The sequence below is a fragment of the Pelodiscus sinensis genome, chromosome 6 (genome assembly GCF_049634645.1).
Source record: "Pelodiscus sinensis isolate JC-2024 chromosome 6, ASM4963464v1, whole genome shotgun sequence".
NCBI classification, from domain to species: Eukaryota; Metazoa; Chordata; order Testudines; family Trionychidae; genus Pelodiscus; species Pelodiscus sinensis.
Window position 1 is genome coordinate 28475375 of NC_134716.1, and position 17617 is coordinate 28492991.

The 17617-nt window shown below is 42.4% G+C and overlaps 1 protein-coding gene across 1 annotated transcript in view; it reads left to right on the forward strand.

Annotated features, from left to right (window-relative positions):
• The window catches only part of ERMP1 (endoplasmic reticulum metallopeptidase 1), a 41604-nt gene that overhangs the window by 11846 nt on the left and 12141 nt on the right, over positions 1-17617 (forward strand). The window contains exons 5-10 of the mRNA XM_075931613.1: positions 1497-1643; positions 8169-8261; positions 9912-10124; positions 11699-11919; positions 14058-14232; positions 15640-15830. Coding sequence (XP_075787728.1) covers positions 1497-1643; positions 8169-8261; positions 9912-10124; positions 11699-11919; positions 14058-14232; positions 15640-15830 — 1040 coding nt within the window. The remainder of the gene's footprint in view (positions 1-1496; positions 1644-8168; positions 8262-9911; positions 10125-11698; positions 11920-14057; positions 14233-15639; positions 15831-17617) is intronic.

Here is a 17617-nt window from a genome sequence, read left to right on the forward strand (position 1 = left end):
TAAGCTTCCCACTTGTATGTATGGGGTAGTTGTGTTTCATTTAGAACAAAAAATTAAACAAACAAAATATAAAACTTTATTATTAGAAACAAGCTTTTTAAATAACATTGAAACTGGCCCAGGAGGTCAATGAGAGGAAACTTCACACCATACAGAATCCTCATCTTATCCTTACTTTATGGATAATAAATTATTATATGGGTTTAATTACTCTAAGGCTATGGCACAAGCAGAGAGACAGACTCTTCTTGTAGACATAGATAGGTGTGCTGCTGTAGTACGTGTAGACACATCCTTATTGAGAATCTAAAGGAGCTTGGTCTTACAATTGACAGGTAACTGCTTTTGCTGTTATATATACCCTGGACTCCATTCCAGCTCATCTGATGAAGTGGGTTTTACCCATGAAAGCTCATGATATAGTTGTTAATCTGTAAGGTGCCACAGGACTGCTGCTTGTTCCTTCAAGTTAGGTATTTTTAATCATAGAGGCCATGGCTTTCAAACTCAACGTAATAAAGCTATGATCCTGATAAAACTCCTGTTTCTGTTGTGTTTCTGTCCACTTCGAATCTGGTTTACTGTCCTTACTCTCAGTCTTGTGCTGTTATACAGCAGCATATCTGAGATCTTAATTAAGGAGCAGTATGAAACTTATTTAAGTGGTAAACTGTGGAAACACAGAATAATTTTTCCCCTTAACTAAACAGTTTTCCATTAAAGTCTGCTGTTATGAGTGAAGACCAATAATTAATTCAGAGACTAGCTAGATGTATTGAATATACTTAGTTTTTCTTTGAATATTTGTGTTGTTTTGAGATAGTTGAGTTTAGAACATGGGTGGTCAAAAGGGCCTCCATGGACCAGATCCAGCACACTAAGCGGGTTGATCCGGCCCTCGGAGGCCCTGCTGCTCCCCTGCCCCAGGCTGACCAGGGCCCTGGTGGTTGACTCTTAAGTGCTGTGCGCCTGAGGGCAGGGAGCGAGAGACTTGGTGCTTCCCTTGCTCCCAGGCCAACTGAGGGCAGGGGCAAGCGTGTGAAGTCTCCTCCCACCCTGCCCCTGCCCTGCCCCTGCCCTGCAAGGAGTGTGCAGTGCATAGAAGCACTGTGCGCTTATTGCAGGATGGAAGCAGGGCAGGAGGAGACTTTGCGTGCTCCCCATCCCCAGACCAATCAGGGTCTGTGGGCAAGGAAGCACGGAAGTGTCCTAATCCCTCCCCTTCCTTCTGAGGTCCCGCTCCTTCCAGAGCTGCCCAGGGTCACTTCAAAAATTTCTGAAGTGGCCCCTGGTCAAAAATTATTGCCCACCCCTGGTTTAGAAACTACTTCTTCATATCAAGTAGATCTGCCTGCAAGATACACTTAACTAAGATGTTTCCCATGGAGCATATATTTAAGCCCAGTGATGCCTCCTCTTATCAGCCTTCACTCTTTCAGTTTTGATCTTGTGTATGATTCTCCTGTTTCTGTAAAACCCTTACTCTCTATTGGCAGGGCCAGAAAATCCTTGGTTGGTACAAGCATATGTCTTTGCAGCCAAGCACCCCTTTGCTTCTGTGGTGGCACAGGAAGTGTTTCAGAGTGGAATTATTCCTGCAGAAACAGACTTCCGTATCTACAGGGACTTTGGGAATATTCCAGGTATGTTATCAGATGGTCTGTCAGTGGGGGGGCATTATTTAACCCTTATTTAGATTTATAACAAGGGGCCAGTCCTACAAATGTTTACTTATGTAACGGTTTTAGAGTTTGGGTTCTAGGCCATGAACTGATACTTGACTTGGTGTCTGTTTAAGTTTAGCAGGAGGGTGTTGTGTGTCTCCCCTAGGAAAATAACCGTTATTGTTTTTGGTGTCCCACACAGACTAGGTGTATATATTTAGGGTCCTCAGTGTCTTAATTTTTGGTCAACCCTGGTTGACTAGCATTCTAGTGCTAAAAGCCATAGCACGCTGAAAATTCTCCGAGACTCAAGATCATCTCATCTGAAGAAGTGGGTTTTTCCCACGAAGGCTCATGATACTATACATATATTTTTGTTAGTCTCTACAGTGCTACAGGACTGCTCATTGGCTTTTTACAAGTTGTTTGAAAATTCTCTTGACTTTTAAGTTGTAGATTTATATTCTGAATTACAGTTGATCTTAATTAAACCGAAAAGGTACCACAGTGTCAAAGCAGGTTTGAAAGTATAAAATGCTTTCCTCTATGAGAGCATGGGCCACAGTATCATGTTACAGGTGAGGTTAATACTGTGACGGGTCCCCCACTTTAAGATGCCACCTGATGTGCTGAGATACCACATGAGCCTGCTTGTTCTGCCAGCATGGGTTCCTTTTTTACTGGTCTTGCTGAGCCAGGCTCTTAAGTGGAATGAGGAGTAACAGTTAATTCGAACTAAAGAGTTAGTTCGAATTAACGTTTAACTACCGCGTCTAGCCGCGGGCAGTTAGTTCGGACTAAGGGGGATTTAAAAATGACGGCGCCCGGGAACATGCAAATGAAGCCTAGGATATTTAAATCCTGGGCTTCATTTGCAACTCCGGTTTCCCTCATTTGCCTACCTAGCTCGAACTAACGAGCTAGTGTAGACATACCCTCAATGTGGAGGAACATATGCACAATTTCTGCCCTCCTCCCCTCCCTACTTCTGGTATTACTTGAACAAACTGGGGTATGTTATAAACAAGAAATAAGTTTATTAACTCCAAAAGATCCATTTAAAATTAATATAAGGGATAACAAACAGAACAAAACATATTATTAAGCAAATAAAACAAAACATGCAAACTAGCTTGATTCACTAATGACATTGGCTACAAACAGTAATTTCCCCCCTAAATGTTGTCACAGGCAGATTACAGAGCTTGCAGTTTGAAACCTCAAGTGGCATTACTGACAAACTGGACATCCGTCCAGCTTAGGCTCAACGGCCCTCTCTCTTCTCCCCCAAATTCAGTTCTTAGTTCCAGGTGTTTTTCAATCTCTTTTGGTAGGGAGGCAGAGAAGAACCATGGTGATGTCACTCTCCTGGTTTATATAGCTCTTCTATACGTATGCCGACCATACGTCCTGGATTTTCCGGTATAATCCCAAATTTGAATCTCCTGTCCCAGTGTCCCCATAAAGCTGTGAAATGACCCAGAAAGCCGTAGGGATCAAAATGCAGCTAGAAGCACCTGTGCACTGCCATTCCCCCGCCCCCACAAGATACTGGAACTAGTGAGAGGCTGCTTCCAGCGTTGGTGCTGTGCACGGCTCCTGAATAGTAGGGAGCGTGTGTGGTGGTGACGCCACCAGAGGAGGCTGGGGCCGGAGCTCTGTGGCCAGGGCTGGGGCAGAGAGACGGGCCAGAGCTCTCTAGCTGCTGCTGGGGCTGGAGCGCTGCATTTCAGTGCATGCTCCAGCCCAGCGTAGCCTGGTGACTCTTTGCCACAGACTGGGGGCCCCTGGCCGGAGTCCCTGATATGGCTGGAAAGCGTCTGCCTCTGCTCAGCCCTTCCCTCGCAGGAGGGTGGACCCAGCAGTGAAGCCAGCCCAGGCTTGGGCCTCTCCCTCGGGGCAGGGCTGAGGGGCCCAGGAGTTCAAGTGGGGGGCTGGGCTAGGCGGCCGCACCGTGAGAGTGGCAGTGCATAGGGAGCGGCCAAGGCCTGCAGTGCCTTCAACCTGCTGCGCTTCCTGCAGTGGTCGCTGAACACGGTGAGCGGTGCGGGGTTCCCAGGGGCGTGGGGCGGAGCAGGGGAGGGGCTCTGCATGGTGGGGTAGTCACTGTGCTGCATTCACAGCATGACTGAGGGGCAGGAAGAACAACCGCAGGTGGAGCAGGTGACTGTGTGTGTTCTTCAGGGCCTGGCCTGACACACCTTACACCTTATTTTCTGTAACCACTTTGAACCTTTTCATAACTAAGCAACTAATGGTTTTAGACCCCTTACAGCATGAACTTTTAGCACAGGTCTGTGATGCAGAGCAGAAGGGGATCAGGGGGGCCTGTATGTACCAGGGCTCATAGTAAAATGTGTGTCCTGTATACCCCCGGTGAGATGCTGCGGCTGCAGCAGCTGCATGCCCTTTGGTGCTGCTGGCTCAAAGACCAGGAGCTGAGTCTGTGAGAGCCCATCCTGGCCCTACTGAAACTCAGGCCAGTGGCCAGATTCTGGGAGTGCTTCCTGCAGCCGAGCAGCTTCTGGTGGCAGAAGATCAGGTTTTCCCAAAGGTTTCCCTCCAGTTCCCCAACCCTACTGAGGGGTTCCTATCCTGGGGCAGATAGGCCCAGAGGGATCCATTGGTCCTGTCTTGCTAGGGGAGTCTCCTCTCTGGAGGTGTTTCCCTAACTCTTTGCTCAGGGATGTTGTGAAGGCCAAGACTGCAACAGAGTTTAAAAAAGAACTACAGGTTGGACCTCACTGGTTGAGCACCCTCGGGACCTGACTGGTATCAGACAAAGGGATTTGCCAGAAATGGGAAGGTCCCTCCCCTCATGGCCCATACTGCCACCAGGCTAGGGCTCCAGCTTGCCCCTGCTGCTGCCGCCCCAGCCCCCCAGGGCTCTCTAGATGCTGCTGTCCCTACTGCTGCCGGGGCCGGAGCACCACGGCCACAGCTGCACAACCAGTGCAGAGCTCCGCAGCTGCCTTGCTCCATGTCTGGGGCCAGAGCTCCGTGGCTAGGGCTAGGTCAGAGGGCTGGGCCAGAGTTCCACAGCGGGAGCTCCCTGACTGCCTCTGTTGCTGGAGCTCAGGGGATGGGGCCAGAGCTCCCTGGCTGCCACTAGGGTCAGAGCTCCTTGGCTGCTGGGAGCTCTGCTGGAGCCAGAACTCCCTGCCATGTTGTCTGTCCTTCCCTCCTCCCACACACACTGGGCTCCCAGCTAAGTCACTGGTGCCCCCTGTAGCGCTCCTCCCCGACTCCAGACCTTCCGCTTCCTGGGCTCTGTTGTCCAGGAACAGCCATGTTCCATGCTGGACCATGGATGTTGCCGGAGCAGGGAGTCCCAGTTAAGGGAGGTACACCTGTAGATGAATTCATGAAGGATAGGTCCATAAATAGCTATTAGTGGGAGCATCCTCTGCCCAGCCCTTCCCTCCTCTCCTGCGGGCTCAGGGCAGCAGGCGCTGGCCACCCACCCGGTACGGCATTCTAGCAGAACCGTGTTGAGTTCTCCCACTCGAGGCTGGCATGGAGGGGAGGAGGCAGCCAGGCCAAGCAGCACTAATTGTCACTCTCCATTTGGTGAATGATTAACAGGCTGCGGTGCATCAGCAGCCAAGGAGGAGGGGAAAAACCTGCCACAAGGTGGGGTAGGTGGGTGTCCCTCCTGCCCGCTTCAAGCATCTGCAGCATCAGGAGCTTGGTCTCCGCCCCAGGTGGGTGGAGCCTAAGGGGTCAAGGGTCATAACTAACATTTGATTGATGATAGGGCCCTTATATCATGTGTCCCCATTTTTGGTTCAGAAAATATGGTCACCGTATCTATAAGGCAGGAACCTTTTGTCTTCCAGTGGAAAAACACTGGTGTTCCAAAAGAGAGAGAGAGAGGTCCAGTATCAAGTGGCTTAGACCAGGGGTGTCCAAACTTTTTTCAAAGAGGGCCAGATTTGATGAAGTGAACATGCGTGAGGGCCGACCATTTTGCCTGACATTCTTTGAACCATTCAAATTAAATGCAAATTAACTATTTTATGCAAAGTTTATTGCAAACAACATACTTTTCATTTCATCACATGGATGACAAATCTAAACAGGTGTTAAATCACTCTGCCTTTCATATCTGAAGGCCAGATGAAAAAAAAATCCAGGAAGCTGAAATATATGTCAGGAACATTGTAAAGTACATTACATATTACTGGTAATAAAGGTTGTCTGTCAACTTTTAAGTTCAAAAAATATGAACAGGAACATAACACCAAGTATACATGTTGTGTCCAAATATATTTATAACTGATTTAGACCAACTGACATTAACTGAGATTTTACAATGTATTCATCTCAATACATATGGATTCGTTGGGGGCCATAAAAGATAGATATTGCCAAATTACCTGTGGGGCCATATTAAACCGGAACACGGGCCGCAATTGGCCCGCGGGCCGGACTTTGGACATGCCTGGCTTAGACCCATGTCTCTGCAGAGCTGTGGCAGCCATTACTATCAGGCAGTTTGGAGCCTTCACAGGAAGACTAAGCTCTTTCATAGTCCATTGTCTTAGCTAATGGGCAGTCAGCCCTATCTGGCTTTTTCATTGTTGTACCTGAAGGGCAATTGTGTGCAACACCCAAAGTTAGCACATTTCAAAAACACACACGGTCAGTATTTCTAATTTCAGATACAGAAATAATTCAGGTGTACAAATTGGATAATTACATTCAGTAAATCGTAACCTTTTCACTGATATCTCACGTGAAGTATATCTGAGTTTTGTCATATTCATATCATAAGAATATTAAGTGTAATGTCACACATCACCACACATATATAGGTTATATCAAGTTGCTACTGTTGTCACCTTGCAATCCAGGTACATGAGCATTAGAAAATTGCTCTTTTCTGGCGTATGAATTGGCAGTGGCAGTTTTGCTGCCAGTGATAATAGAATCAAAGGGTGCCTGTTGGAGAAAGATAGTCTAGGTGGGCAACCAGAGGAGGAAAATTCTTATTTAAAAATCAGGAAAATCTCTTTGAAATCAAATATGTATATAATAGCATAGTTACATTTAAAACATTTTAATGTAAGTGGGGAAAAATCCCCACCTGCAATTAAGAATTAGAACAAAAATTATATATGTAAAGAATAGATAGGGAAAATGAAACATTGCTTTTAGGTATTTAACTGTTACGGCTGCACTATTGCTACTTTCATTGCAGCAGTCACACAGCAGGTGGTCAAGAATAGAGACTTTAGAATCCTTATCTTAGAATTCACACCAGTTCCTTTTTCCTAACTACTTAAATGATGGATGGTTTCATTGGAGAAGACATGGAGCACAAAATGACATTTCAGTTGGCAGAAATGCTAAAGGAAAATAGATTCCTATAGGAGGAGGAGGATTTAAGGTATTTTAATATGTTTAGCTACGAATGCACATTAAGGTGTCTTGTTCTCTAGAAAAGTTGTTTTTCCAGAGTGACACTTAAGGACATGGCTAAAGCAAAGTATTTTACTGCATGCTCTGAACTGTTTTAAAGCACATTTCTGATCTCAAAATTGATTGCATAAAATGAATACTGTAATTTCTGATCTGGCTAATCTGGGTCCATGTGTGTTTGGAAACATCTTTGCTACATTAGATGGAAAATTAGTTTTTATTGCCTTCTGTTAGCCACGCAGAGCGAAAACAGCTGAGTTTTTAAGAGATGGATTCTATTCCTTCTTGTGCACCAGCAGAATTTTTGTTTTGATCAGATACACGGATACAAAATTAGCAACAGCACTAGGAGTATGTAGGTATTACTGTGAGCATACAAACTGAATTGCACAGGGGACATTGGAGGCATCATTTGGCTTGTAGAACCTTTACTAGTGGTGATTCACAAGAAGGAAAGAATTCAGCTTGAGGTTGGAGCCCAGGTAGTTATTGCAAAAATATTTTGTTACCTGTAAACTGGCCATAGAGAGTTATTAAGCAGCGGTAATCATGCAATTTTAGGATTACATTATCTAGGTGATTTTCTGTGTAGGACCACACTGAATCTTTAGTGATGGTGCTAAGAAAGAATTTGGCTATTGGCTGGTAAGGGTGACACTCTACTGCTTCAGGCAGACAGCCAATCACCAAATAAACTATGGAAAGTGATAGGGGGCTTGTGCTGCCCTTGGAGGCTTGACATTAAGCCTCAGAAGAGAATCGGGTGATCAGGAATATTGGCATAGGCATGACTTTCTAGACTAGTAGAGGGAAGCATGTACAAACACCCAGCATGGCAGTAAAATACAGAAGGGCCAAATATTTTCATATGCCTGTAATTAAATATGTCCTTACTCTGTTTTAAAATTGGTACTTAAGTAGTCTTACTGCATGTGGGAAGTTGTTCAAGTTATGGAAGTCAAAAATTATTGTTGGATAACATTGGTAGACCAAAACTGTTTTTGTTTTGTAAAATGTTCTGAATCAAGTGTTTGATTACGTTTAGGTAACTTTAATCATAGTTTTTTTCTATATTCATAGGAATAGACTTGGCTTTCATTGAAAATGGCTACATTTACCATACAAAATATGACACACCAGACAGAATCTTATCCGATTCAATTCAGAGAGCAGGTTGGTATTCAGATGTCCATCCAAAATGTTATAAAGAATATGGCTAAATGGAAGTTTCTTCCTTTTTCCATTAACCCTTATTGTAGCCTCCATACCTTGGAAATTTCTTAATGATTAGTGATGCATAATCTACACGCTGTGCCCATGAAAGCTCATGATACCATCTAATTTTGTTGTTAGTTTCTAAGGTGCTGCAGGACTACTCACTGTTTTTTAAGTTATTACACTAGTGATGTAATTGACTAATTGACTACCCAATAAAACTAGTCATATCTGGTAGTTGAGTCACTACTAATCGCTTCCCCCAACAGCAAAGGGGGAGTTGGCTTAAAAGCTGGTTTCCCCCAGCACTGTCTCAGCACGGGAGGCAGAGGTGCAGTGGTCTGAACCTGGTGCGAGCAGGGACTGCTTGATTCCCTGCTTGCCCCGGGTTCCCTGCTGTGCCTCTGCCTTTTAAAAGTAGTAAGAGCTGTGGGTGGCTCTTACTACATTTAAAAGGCAGAGATGCATCCGGGATAGCAAGCCCGCCCCCCTTATTGACTAATGGAGTAGTTGATAGAAATTCCATCAACTGCTCAATTAGCTGATTAATTGAAATCTAATATCCCTAATCTACATATTGGCAATCCCCAAAAGAAATCAAACTTCTCAAAATTCAATGACTCATGATTTGTAATGCGCTATGGAGCCTCTTTCAGATTTAAATCTGGCCAGGTCAGTGGTGATCAATTTCATCACCTTCTGAGGGCTGTTCAAAGAGATATCTCTAGCCATTTTTGTGGGCAAATACCCATAATACCTTGCATCCATATTTAATATTCTTGGCAGGGTTATATGAATGGTATGGAGACTGACCTGTCTCTAGAAGTCGTCCTTCCTGAATCAGGGCAGAACCAAAATGGCAGGAAAGTCTGGGCAATTTTGGCCCATATTTTATTATTTCTGTGAATAAAGAGGCAAATTTACTTTCCAGCTATGTCAACATTTCACCTTTTTATATACTGAATTTACTCTTAAGAGACTCTATAAAAAGTCTTAATAGGTTTTTGAAAAACTACAACACCCAAAAGTATGTGTTAGCTACCAAACAACATTAGTGTCTTCCTTTTACTGGCAGAATTAAATCATTTTTACTCTTTCCGGGGTTGTTTCTTGATCTTTTTATAGGCACTGAAGCAACAGTTGTCCTCTTGCAGTCCTGAACAAATTATATAGCTAATATTCAGTTTTAGTTGAAGGAATCGGGTCAGCAGCAGAGTTCTGTGAATTACTTTCATGGAGATCAGTTTTAAATGTTTAAAGTAATACAGTTGCAAGTGCCCAAGTATACTTCTGGTTTTTTTTCCTTTGTCCCTCTTGTAAAGTTGAGGCTACTTGTTTTGACAGTTTGTTACAGCAATAGCATTTCAGTGCTTAGAGCTTGTATCCCAAGGATTTTTATGTGAAGAGTAGCTATGTGGATTTAGAAGAATACTATGCATTGTGTGTGCTCAAATACAAAATTTCAGATAAAAGAGCTTAAATACATTTATAACATGATCTAGAAGAATAATTTTATATTTTTAATTAGCTGTATATAGAACTATGCATTTGTCTTTCCTATTTTCATATTATATATATATATATATTGTCTCTTTTCCCCTTTAACAGGTGACAATATTTTAGGAATGCTAAAATACTTAGCAACATCAGATAAGTTGGCCAAATCGTTTGACTATCGGCATGGAAATGTGGTCTTCTTTGATGTGTTTGGTCTGTTTGTTCTGGTCTACCCTGCTCGTGTTGGCACAATCATGAACTATATAATAACTGCAGTTACTTTCCTTTATGTAGGAAAAAAAATATTACAGCCCAGAAACAGGGGTAAGTCCAATTAAGAATACTTTGATTTTTTTTCTGAAGAGAAAGAACTTGATAAGTTTTTTTTTTTAAATAGGAACAAATATGATAGGAAATTATCAGCACATTATATGATTAGTTGCATAGAGGAACTTTAAAATGAATATTGGGTACACAATGGCTTATGTCATTTGCTTTTGAACTCTTTGTATTAAGTGACTGAAGCATAAAATGACTACAGGTTGGATCACTGTGGTCCGGCACCCTTGAGTCTCCCCCTTCCCCCCCCCCAACTGCCCCACAACCCAACTGAGCCTTACGTCAGGCTCCCCCAGGCAGCCCAGATGGGCATCCAACCCCCCTTCCACAGCCTTGCTGAGCTGCGCACTGGCTTTCCAGCCCAGCTGAGCCGACACCCAGCTGGGGCTCCCACCCCCTGCATTGTGCCTGGCTCCCACCCCTTGCAGCATGCAGGCATTCTCTGATCCTGGAACATCCGTGGTCCAACTGGACTATGGATGTTGCCAGACCAGAGAGTTCCTCCGGTTTGTAGAGGTGCAATGTGTACATTTGATAAAGATTGCAACCATTAAATTGATGCTGTCTTTACTTCTGTTTGTTTATTTGGGCAAATGATGATATGCCCAAAATCAAAATTGCTTTGTAGCACAGCTTTTCATGAGAATTTTAATGGTTTTTTTTTAAAGTTAAAAACAACCATCTGAAATTATTTCAAAGTTACTCAATGACAGTTTTAGTAACATGGACAGAATCTTTTTCTGAAAAAGAAGAGTATCTTTTACATACAAACTTGTCAGTATACAGCATAGCAGCAAATAATAAAAGAGACTTTAAAAGGAAAAATGTACTTTGTCTACGTAGTTTAAATAGACTCATAGACTTTAAGATCGATAGGGCCCATCATGATCATCTAGTCTGACTTCTTGTATGTTTCAGGACACAGAACCTTACCTACTCCTGAAGTAGATCCCTAACCTCTGGCTGAATTACTTAAAGTCTCAAATCCTGTCTTAAGGACTTCAAGTTACAGAGAATCCACTATTTACAGTAGTTTAAACCTGCAAGTTACCCCTGGCAAATGCTGCACCAGAAAATGAAAACCCCCAAAGTCTCAGACAAATTGACCTGGGAAGAAAATTTCTTCCCAATCCCAAATGCCCTACGATTAAATTTCTCTTTTAATTATTGGGAGGGGAGCAAGAGGACAGAACTAATCATTATAACTTAACCAAACCAAAATCAAGGAAACGTCCACCTTTCTGTGGGAAAACATAACTAGAATCCTTAAACAAAATCTTTCCTCAGCTATCTCTCAGGAGAAATGCCCTGAACAAATCACTAATTCAATAAGAATCTTATATGACAAGGACATGGGCTGGATGGCTTAGGCCTAGATACAATTAAAAGGAATCTTCACCAGTAGACCCTTAAGCCTACACTGCAACTTACTTAATTGTGTTAATGGTCAGGGTGATCATTCCTGTAATTTTAGTCCCAGTATAGCACCTTAACTGCATGATGTATCTAATAAAATGGTCCATTGTATGTGGGTTAACTGTTTTTTCTCTCTTCCTTAGCTATTAACTATTTGAAGGAGCTCTCCATTGCATTTGGCTTCACACTGTTAAGTTGGCTCTCCACAGTAGTAATTGTCCTTATTGTGGCAGTGTTCATCTCTCTCATTGGGCGGTCTCTTTCTTGGTACAACCACTTCTATGTCTCTGTTTTCTTGTATGGAACTGCAGCTGTGGCTAACCTAATCTTTGTGCACACATTAGCCAAAAAGTTCTACTATAAGGTAAGTGCTGATTCTTTGCTGATTACTACTTGGAGTAGAACAAATATATCATGTGATGATGGGCATGGATTTAACCATCTGAACTTTGATTCAATATTGACTTATTGAAAGCTCGTCAGTTCAATTGTTTCATAAACTGCATGAATATTTGTGTCTCTTTCAAACATATATTTAAAGGGCATCTCTTGGGAGTGTTAAGTTCAGTATTTTAAGCATATTATTACACTGGATCACTCCCAAGACCCATCTAATCTAAAATATAGTGATTTATACCAGATGCTTCAGAAGAAAGGGCTAATAGTAGGCTAATCTAAAATAATTTCTCCATATAAGGTCTCATCCTAGTCTCTAGTAGTTAAATTGGTTTAACCCTGAAGCATGAGGTTTCAACATTCTTGTTGACATAAATTATGATAACTGTATATTCTTTATGTAGTTATTCAGTCATTCTTTGAATTTTGTTAAGTTATTGGCTTGTGACAATGAGTTCCACAGCTTAATCACATACAGTATGGAAAAGTGGTTTTGAATGTCCACATTTTAGGTTCTATTAAATGGCCCCTTAGTCTTGTGTTATGCGTCAGGGAGAACAGAAGTGTCCAATCTGCCTTCTCCATGCTATTCGTTATTTTATATACTTTTATAACGTGCCCTCTTATTTGTCTCCTTTTTCACATACCAATCAGTCTTTTCAGTCTCTTTATATGAATTTTTCCTTGGCTTTGATCATTATCTTGTTGTTCCTCTAATACTGCACTTTTCATTTTTAGTACTGCACACAGTATGCTAGGTGAGGTCATACCATTGATTTCTATAATGGCACTATAATTTCCATATTACTCATCCCATTCCTTATTCATCTTAATTTCTTGTTTGCTTCTTTGACCACAGCTGCACATTGAGTAGGTGTTTTTATTGACCTTTCTACAGTGGTGTTCAGGTATATTGAGATTAATATAGTTAATTAAAAACCCTGTAAGATGTATCAGTAGTTTACATTTCCCCCTCTAATGAGCATTGTTTTGCATTATTGATATTGAATTTAATTTGCCATCACGTTGCTGTGACATCCCAGGATGCAATCCAGACACTGAAGGGTTGTGTCAGCTTTGCTCTGCAACTGGGAATACCTCCTAGTTCTTTACTACTGTAACTACCAAATTAAGCCCCTCAAAGAGCCAAACAGCATGTAGGTCACACCCTGAGCATCTGCTGACAGACTACAGCTATACACATGCTTCAGTCACATTCTGGTTTCAATCCGCCTTGGATACCACTTGCAGCCCCAATTTTTCCCTCAAAATGTGTGTGTTCAGTGTCCAACCCTCTTCTGGACAGCTCAGCTATTTTAGTCCGTTGTCCTTTTAAGGGATCAATATCCAACAGGCCTGCTACTTTACATAGGAGTTTGATCACAACAGTGGATTAGTTTTGGCTAAAGAATAAAGCAGGTTTATTTAACTACAAGGAGATAGGTTTTAAGAGAGTACAAATATAAGACATTAAAATCAGAAATGATTACAAAAGAAATAAAGATAAAACATTTTCTAATACTAAAACTTAACAAACTAGATTTGGTGAATATGAAATCCGTTAATGTATATTTTCAGTAACATTGTTAAAATTATACCCCATCTTGCCTCTGGACAGTGGTGCTTCCTTTGAAAATAAAATACCACCATTCATTTAGACAATATAAAATACTATTTAAAAGGCTTTATTGTAATTGTATATGCAGTAATTTCACTGAGTATGCTGGAAGAGGCATAGTTAATCTGCTGATGAAACTGTAACGCAGAATCTTGTGAAATGTGATATCATGTGGTTACAAACAAACCATTTGCTATATGTGAAAATAAAAAACAATCTAGAACATGTTGTTTTCTTTTCCTTTAATTTTCTTTCTTCCCTCCAAAACTAATCTCTTTTCAAAGTATGTTTTGAATCTGCTCTGATGTTACTCAATTAGATACTACTCCATAAGAGAAAAGAAATTGATGTAGCAATATTTATAAAATGATAGCTGTTGACCTAACAAAACATTAGCTTTGTATCAGAAATTTGCATATGTTGCCTTAGAGGCCAGATGTACTGAGCAGGTTAATTCTGTATGTTTGGTCTTTTTTTTTTCCTTACAGAATAAAAATGAACAGTACCTGGGGGAGATATTCTTTGATGTTGCACTCCTTGCTTGGTCTATTGTATTGGTTCTAATCACTCAGCTAGGCCTTTGCTCAGCATTCATCTGTGCAATATGGGTAGCATTTCCTTTACTCACAAAGCTATCGATCCATAGGGAGTTCAAACAAAAAGGTAAAGTTGTATTTTATTATTTGACAACCCAGAGTTCAGTTATATGTCAGGGCATGTTTACAGTGAGCTTGAACTAAACTAAAGAGAATTCTCATGAATGTGGTGTGGTTATTTTATTTTTAAAATACCCTCTTTGATCTCTTAATTATTCTAACTTAAGAACACCTTTAGCATTTTTGTTAGAAATAATTATAATCTTGACATAAAGGCAACTTTTAAGAATAGAGCAGATACATAGGAGTGGCTTGAGTCATCTATATAATTAGAGCACTACATAGATACAAAATTTGTATCTGCCTCTAATCCATGGTCCACAAAAATGGTCCATGGATACCTGCGTCTGCAGATGCACATATCCACAGATACAAACTGGATATCCATGGATTTGCAGGCTCTCTATATAAGATTCTAGCAGTGTCACCTTCAAGTCTAGAATCCCTGAATCGGTATGGGGTGATGGAAGCAGCAATAAGCTTGTCTCTTTTTTCAGAATATCAGCAGGTTCAATGATCACTAGAGTTTGCGGTCTGTTACTCTCCCCCTTTTAAGGTCTTAGATATTTTGACTTTACAAATTTCACCCATGTGGTGTAAAGCTACATATCTATGCCATACAAAGAATCCTAGACCATTGTGATTATCAGAGGTAACTCACCTGTCACCACCCTTTCTTTTCAGCTAATTTGCATGTTACAGTTTAATTAGCCATTTGAGGGAAGTTGCACAGAGGTGGATGATTTGGCCCAAATGCCACACTCTTGTGAGAGAGTCTATATCAGTATAGACTCAGTGGGGCAAAGTCTCAGTGTGTTGTTATGATCATTGTTCAAATATTTAGATGGAAGATGTGACCTAGAAGATATGCCAGTGTAATACCTAGACACACATATTGAGACAAAAAGTCTATTTATAATTTTTCACAATATAAGTATTATGTGGCTTGCATTGGCAGGGTCTGTATCAAATGGAACCTTCTGTCCTTTTAGATCAGGGTAGGGAACCTTTTTTTGGGTTGGGGGCTGCTGACCCACACCAAGGGAGAAACATTCCCGCCCCCCCCCCCCCCCCCCCCCCACTGATGTGGCCCCTAACTGAGAAGGTGAAAGTCACTTTCCACATTCCCCTCACACACCCAAGCCTTGCAGGGTGGGGCATAGGCTAGTAGATTTTGTGTGCTCCAGCCCTAGGGTGGGGGGGGACCACTGAGCCTCTGGGCAGGATCCAGGCAAGCCAGGGGACACATCTGGCCTTGGGACTAAGGTTTTCCACCCCATTGTAGATGAACCTCACCCTTGGAAATAGTTTGTATTTGTGTTTGATATTGTATATAGTTACTAATTAAAACAGAAAGTTCTGTATCTTACAGGCCGAAGAATATCATATTTTTTTATTTTCCCCTCTCATGTAGGTGCCACAATAAGATTTATCATGATTTACATGCTGGGTATGTTTATCCCGTACCTGTATATAATGTACCTCACCTGGACAATATTTGAAATATTCATTCCCATCATGGGTCGAAGTGGCACAGAAATTCCACCGGATGTAGTGCTGGCAGCCTTTATCGTTGGCAGTACTGTAATTCTGTCATCTTATTTTGTAAGGAGATGTTTTTAAACCTTATAATCTATATATTGAGCTACTTTTTAAAGGAATACTTTATATTAATGTTTTATTTGTAGGCAAAAAATCTAGCTATCACAAGAGACTGCATAAAACAAATTAAATCAATGCATTAAAATGAAACTAGATTCTTTAGAACAGTGCTTCCCACAGTTCCCCTTGGCTGCAAACGGCAAAACAGCCTTATGGCTCCTACTGGCTCTGTGGCCGCTGTGCCGATAAATAAACAAATGGACACAGCCAGTTAACAGGTTTTGCAGACCACTTTGAGAAGCACTGCTTTAGAGCTACTATTTGTGGATAGAAAGACAAATTCTACCTTCAAATAGCATATGTTCCTCTCAGTAAAGTTGGTTGGAGTTAGGGATGTGACTGTTTAATTGGTTAACTTGCCAGTTAAGGATGTTAAAATGCTAAAATGTGGTTAATTGACTAATTGATGGAATTTCCATCGACTAGTCGATAGGCACTTCCGCGGAAGAATCCCGCGGCACCTGGGACTCCTCAGCTCATCCTGGGTTCTGGGGAAATGCCTCGGGGAGCCCGGGGTCAGCTGGGAGTCCCCAGCTGACCTTGGGCTCCATGGTAGTTGCCTCTTTGAAATCTTCAGATCAGCTGTGCAGCGGCTGCCGTGGGGTTTCAGAGTGGGGAAGTGCCCCATAGAACCCGGGGTCAGCTGATCCTGGGTTCCGGGGAAATGTTGCGGGGAGCCCACAATCAGCTGGGGAGTGTGCAGCTGACCCTGGTCTCCAGGTGGCTGCCCATTTGAATCGCGCAGACGTGGCATTTTAAAGGGGCAGCCCGCTGCACAGCCAATCTGCGGATCAGCTGTGCAGCGGCCACCCTGGGATTTCAAAGTGGCAGCACCACTACCCCCCTTTGCTACCTCTGCAGATGCTTATCGGATAGTCAACTAGTCTCTAACATCCTCAGTGTATGTGTGTGGAACAGCTCCCTGCTTGCTGCAGGCAGGGTGCTGCTCCAGCCCTGTGGGAGGCTCGCCACAGACAGGGACTGCTCCCGCCAGGCTACAGCAGCTCCTGCCTGTGGCGGACCCAGGAGGCCAAGAGAGCCCCAGCCTGTGGGGTGTGCTGGGCTACTGCTAGCAGGGGATGCTCCAGCCTGGCCATTGCAGTCCCTGCCTGTGGTGGGGGGACTGCAGGCGGGAAAGGAGGGCTGCTTCAGCCAAACCGGGGGCCACTCCAGCTAGGCTGCAGCAGCTGTTCCCCACCCCCATCTTCCCTCCTCTTTAATTGGTTAACCAGCTAAACAACACATTTAACCGGTGAGCCAATTAAACAGGATTTTACATCCCTAATTGGAGTGGTACACGTTACAGGATTGAATTTTTGCTTAATATCTGATTAGAGTGTTGAAGAGATACATGATATGAAATGAGATGCTGATGGGGAATCTTAGTGGCTTTCCCTTTTTGGTGAAGGAGTCCCTGAAAGGACCAACAAAATACTTACCAGAAAATGTATTGAAATAACCTGCTGTGTATGAAGAATGGGATCCATCCAATTGTAGACTTCCTTTCCAGTACTCAGGATGCTTGTTTTGCATTCATGATGAGATTAAACTGAATCATTGTCCAGGAGAGAGTTTAAATGCAGTAAACAATATATTGTTAGTTGAAGAAACCTATTTAGACTGAACACAAGAATATATCTGCTGTAGGATGGAGGTATAGAGATGTGTGCAAGGGAAGAGTATACTCAATTGAAAAAGATATTTGACTTTCTTGAGGTATTTTAATACTG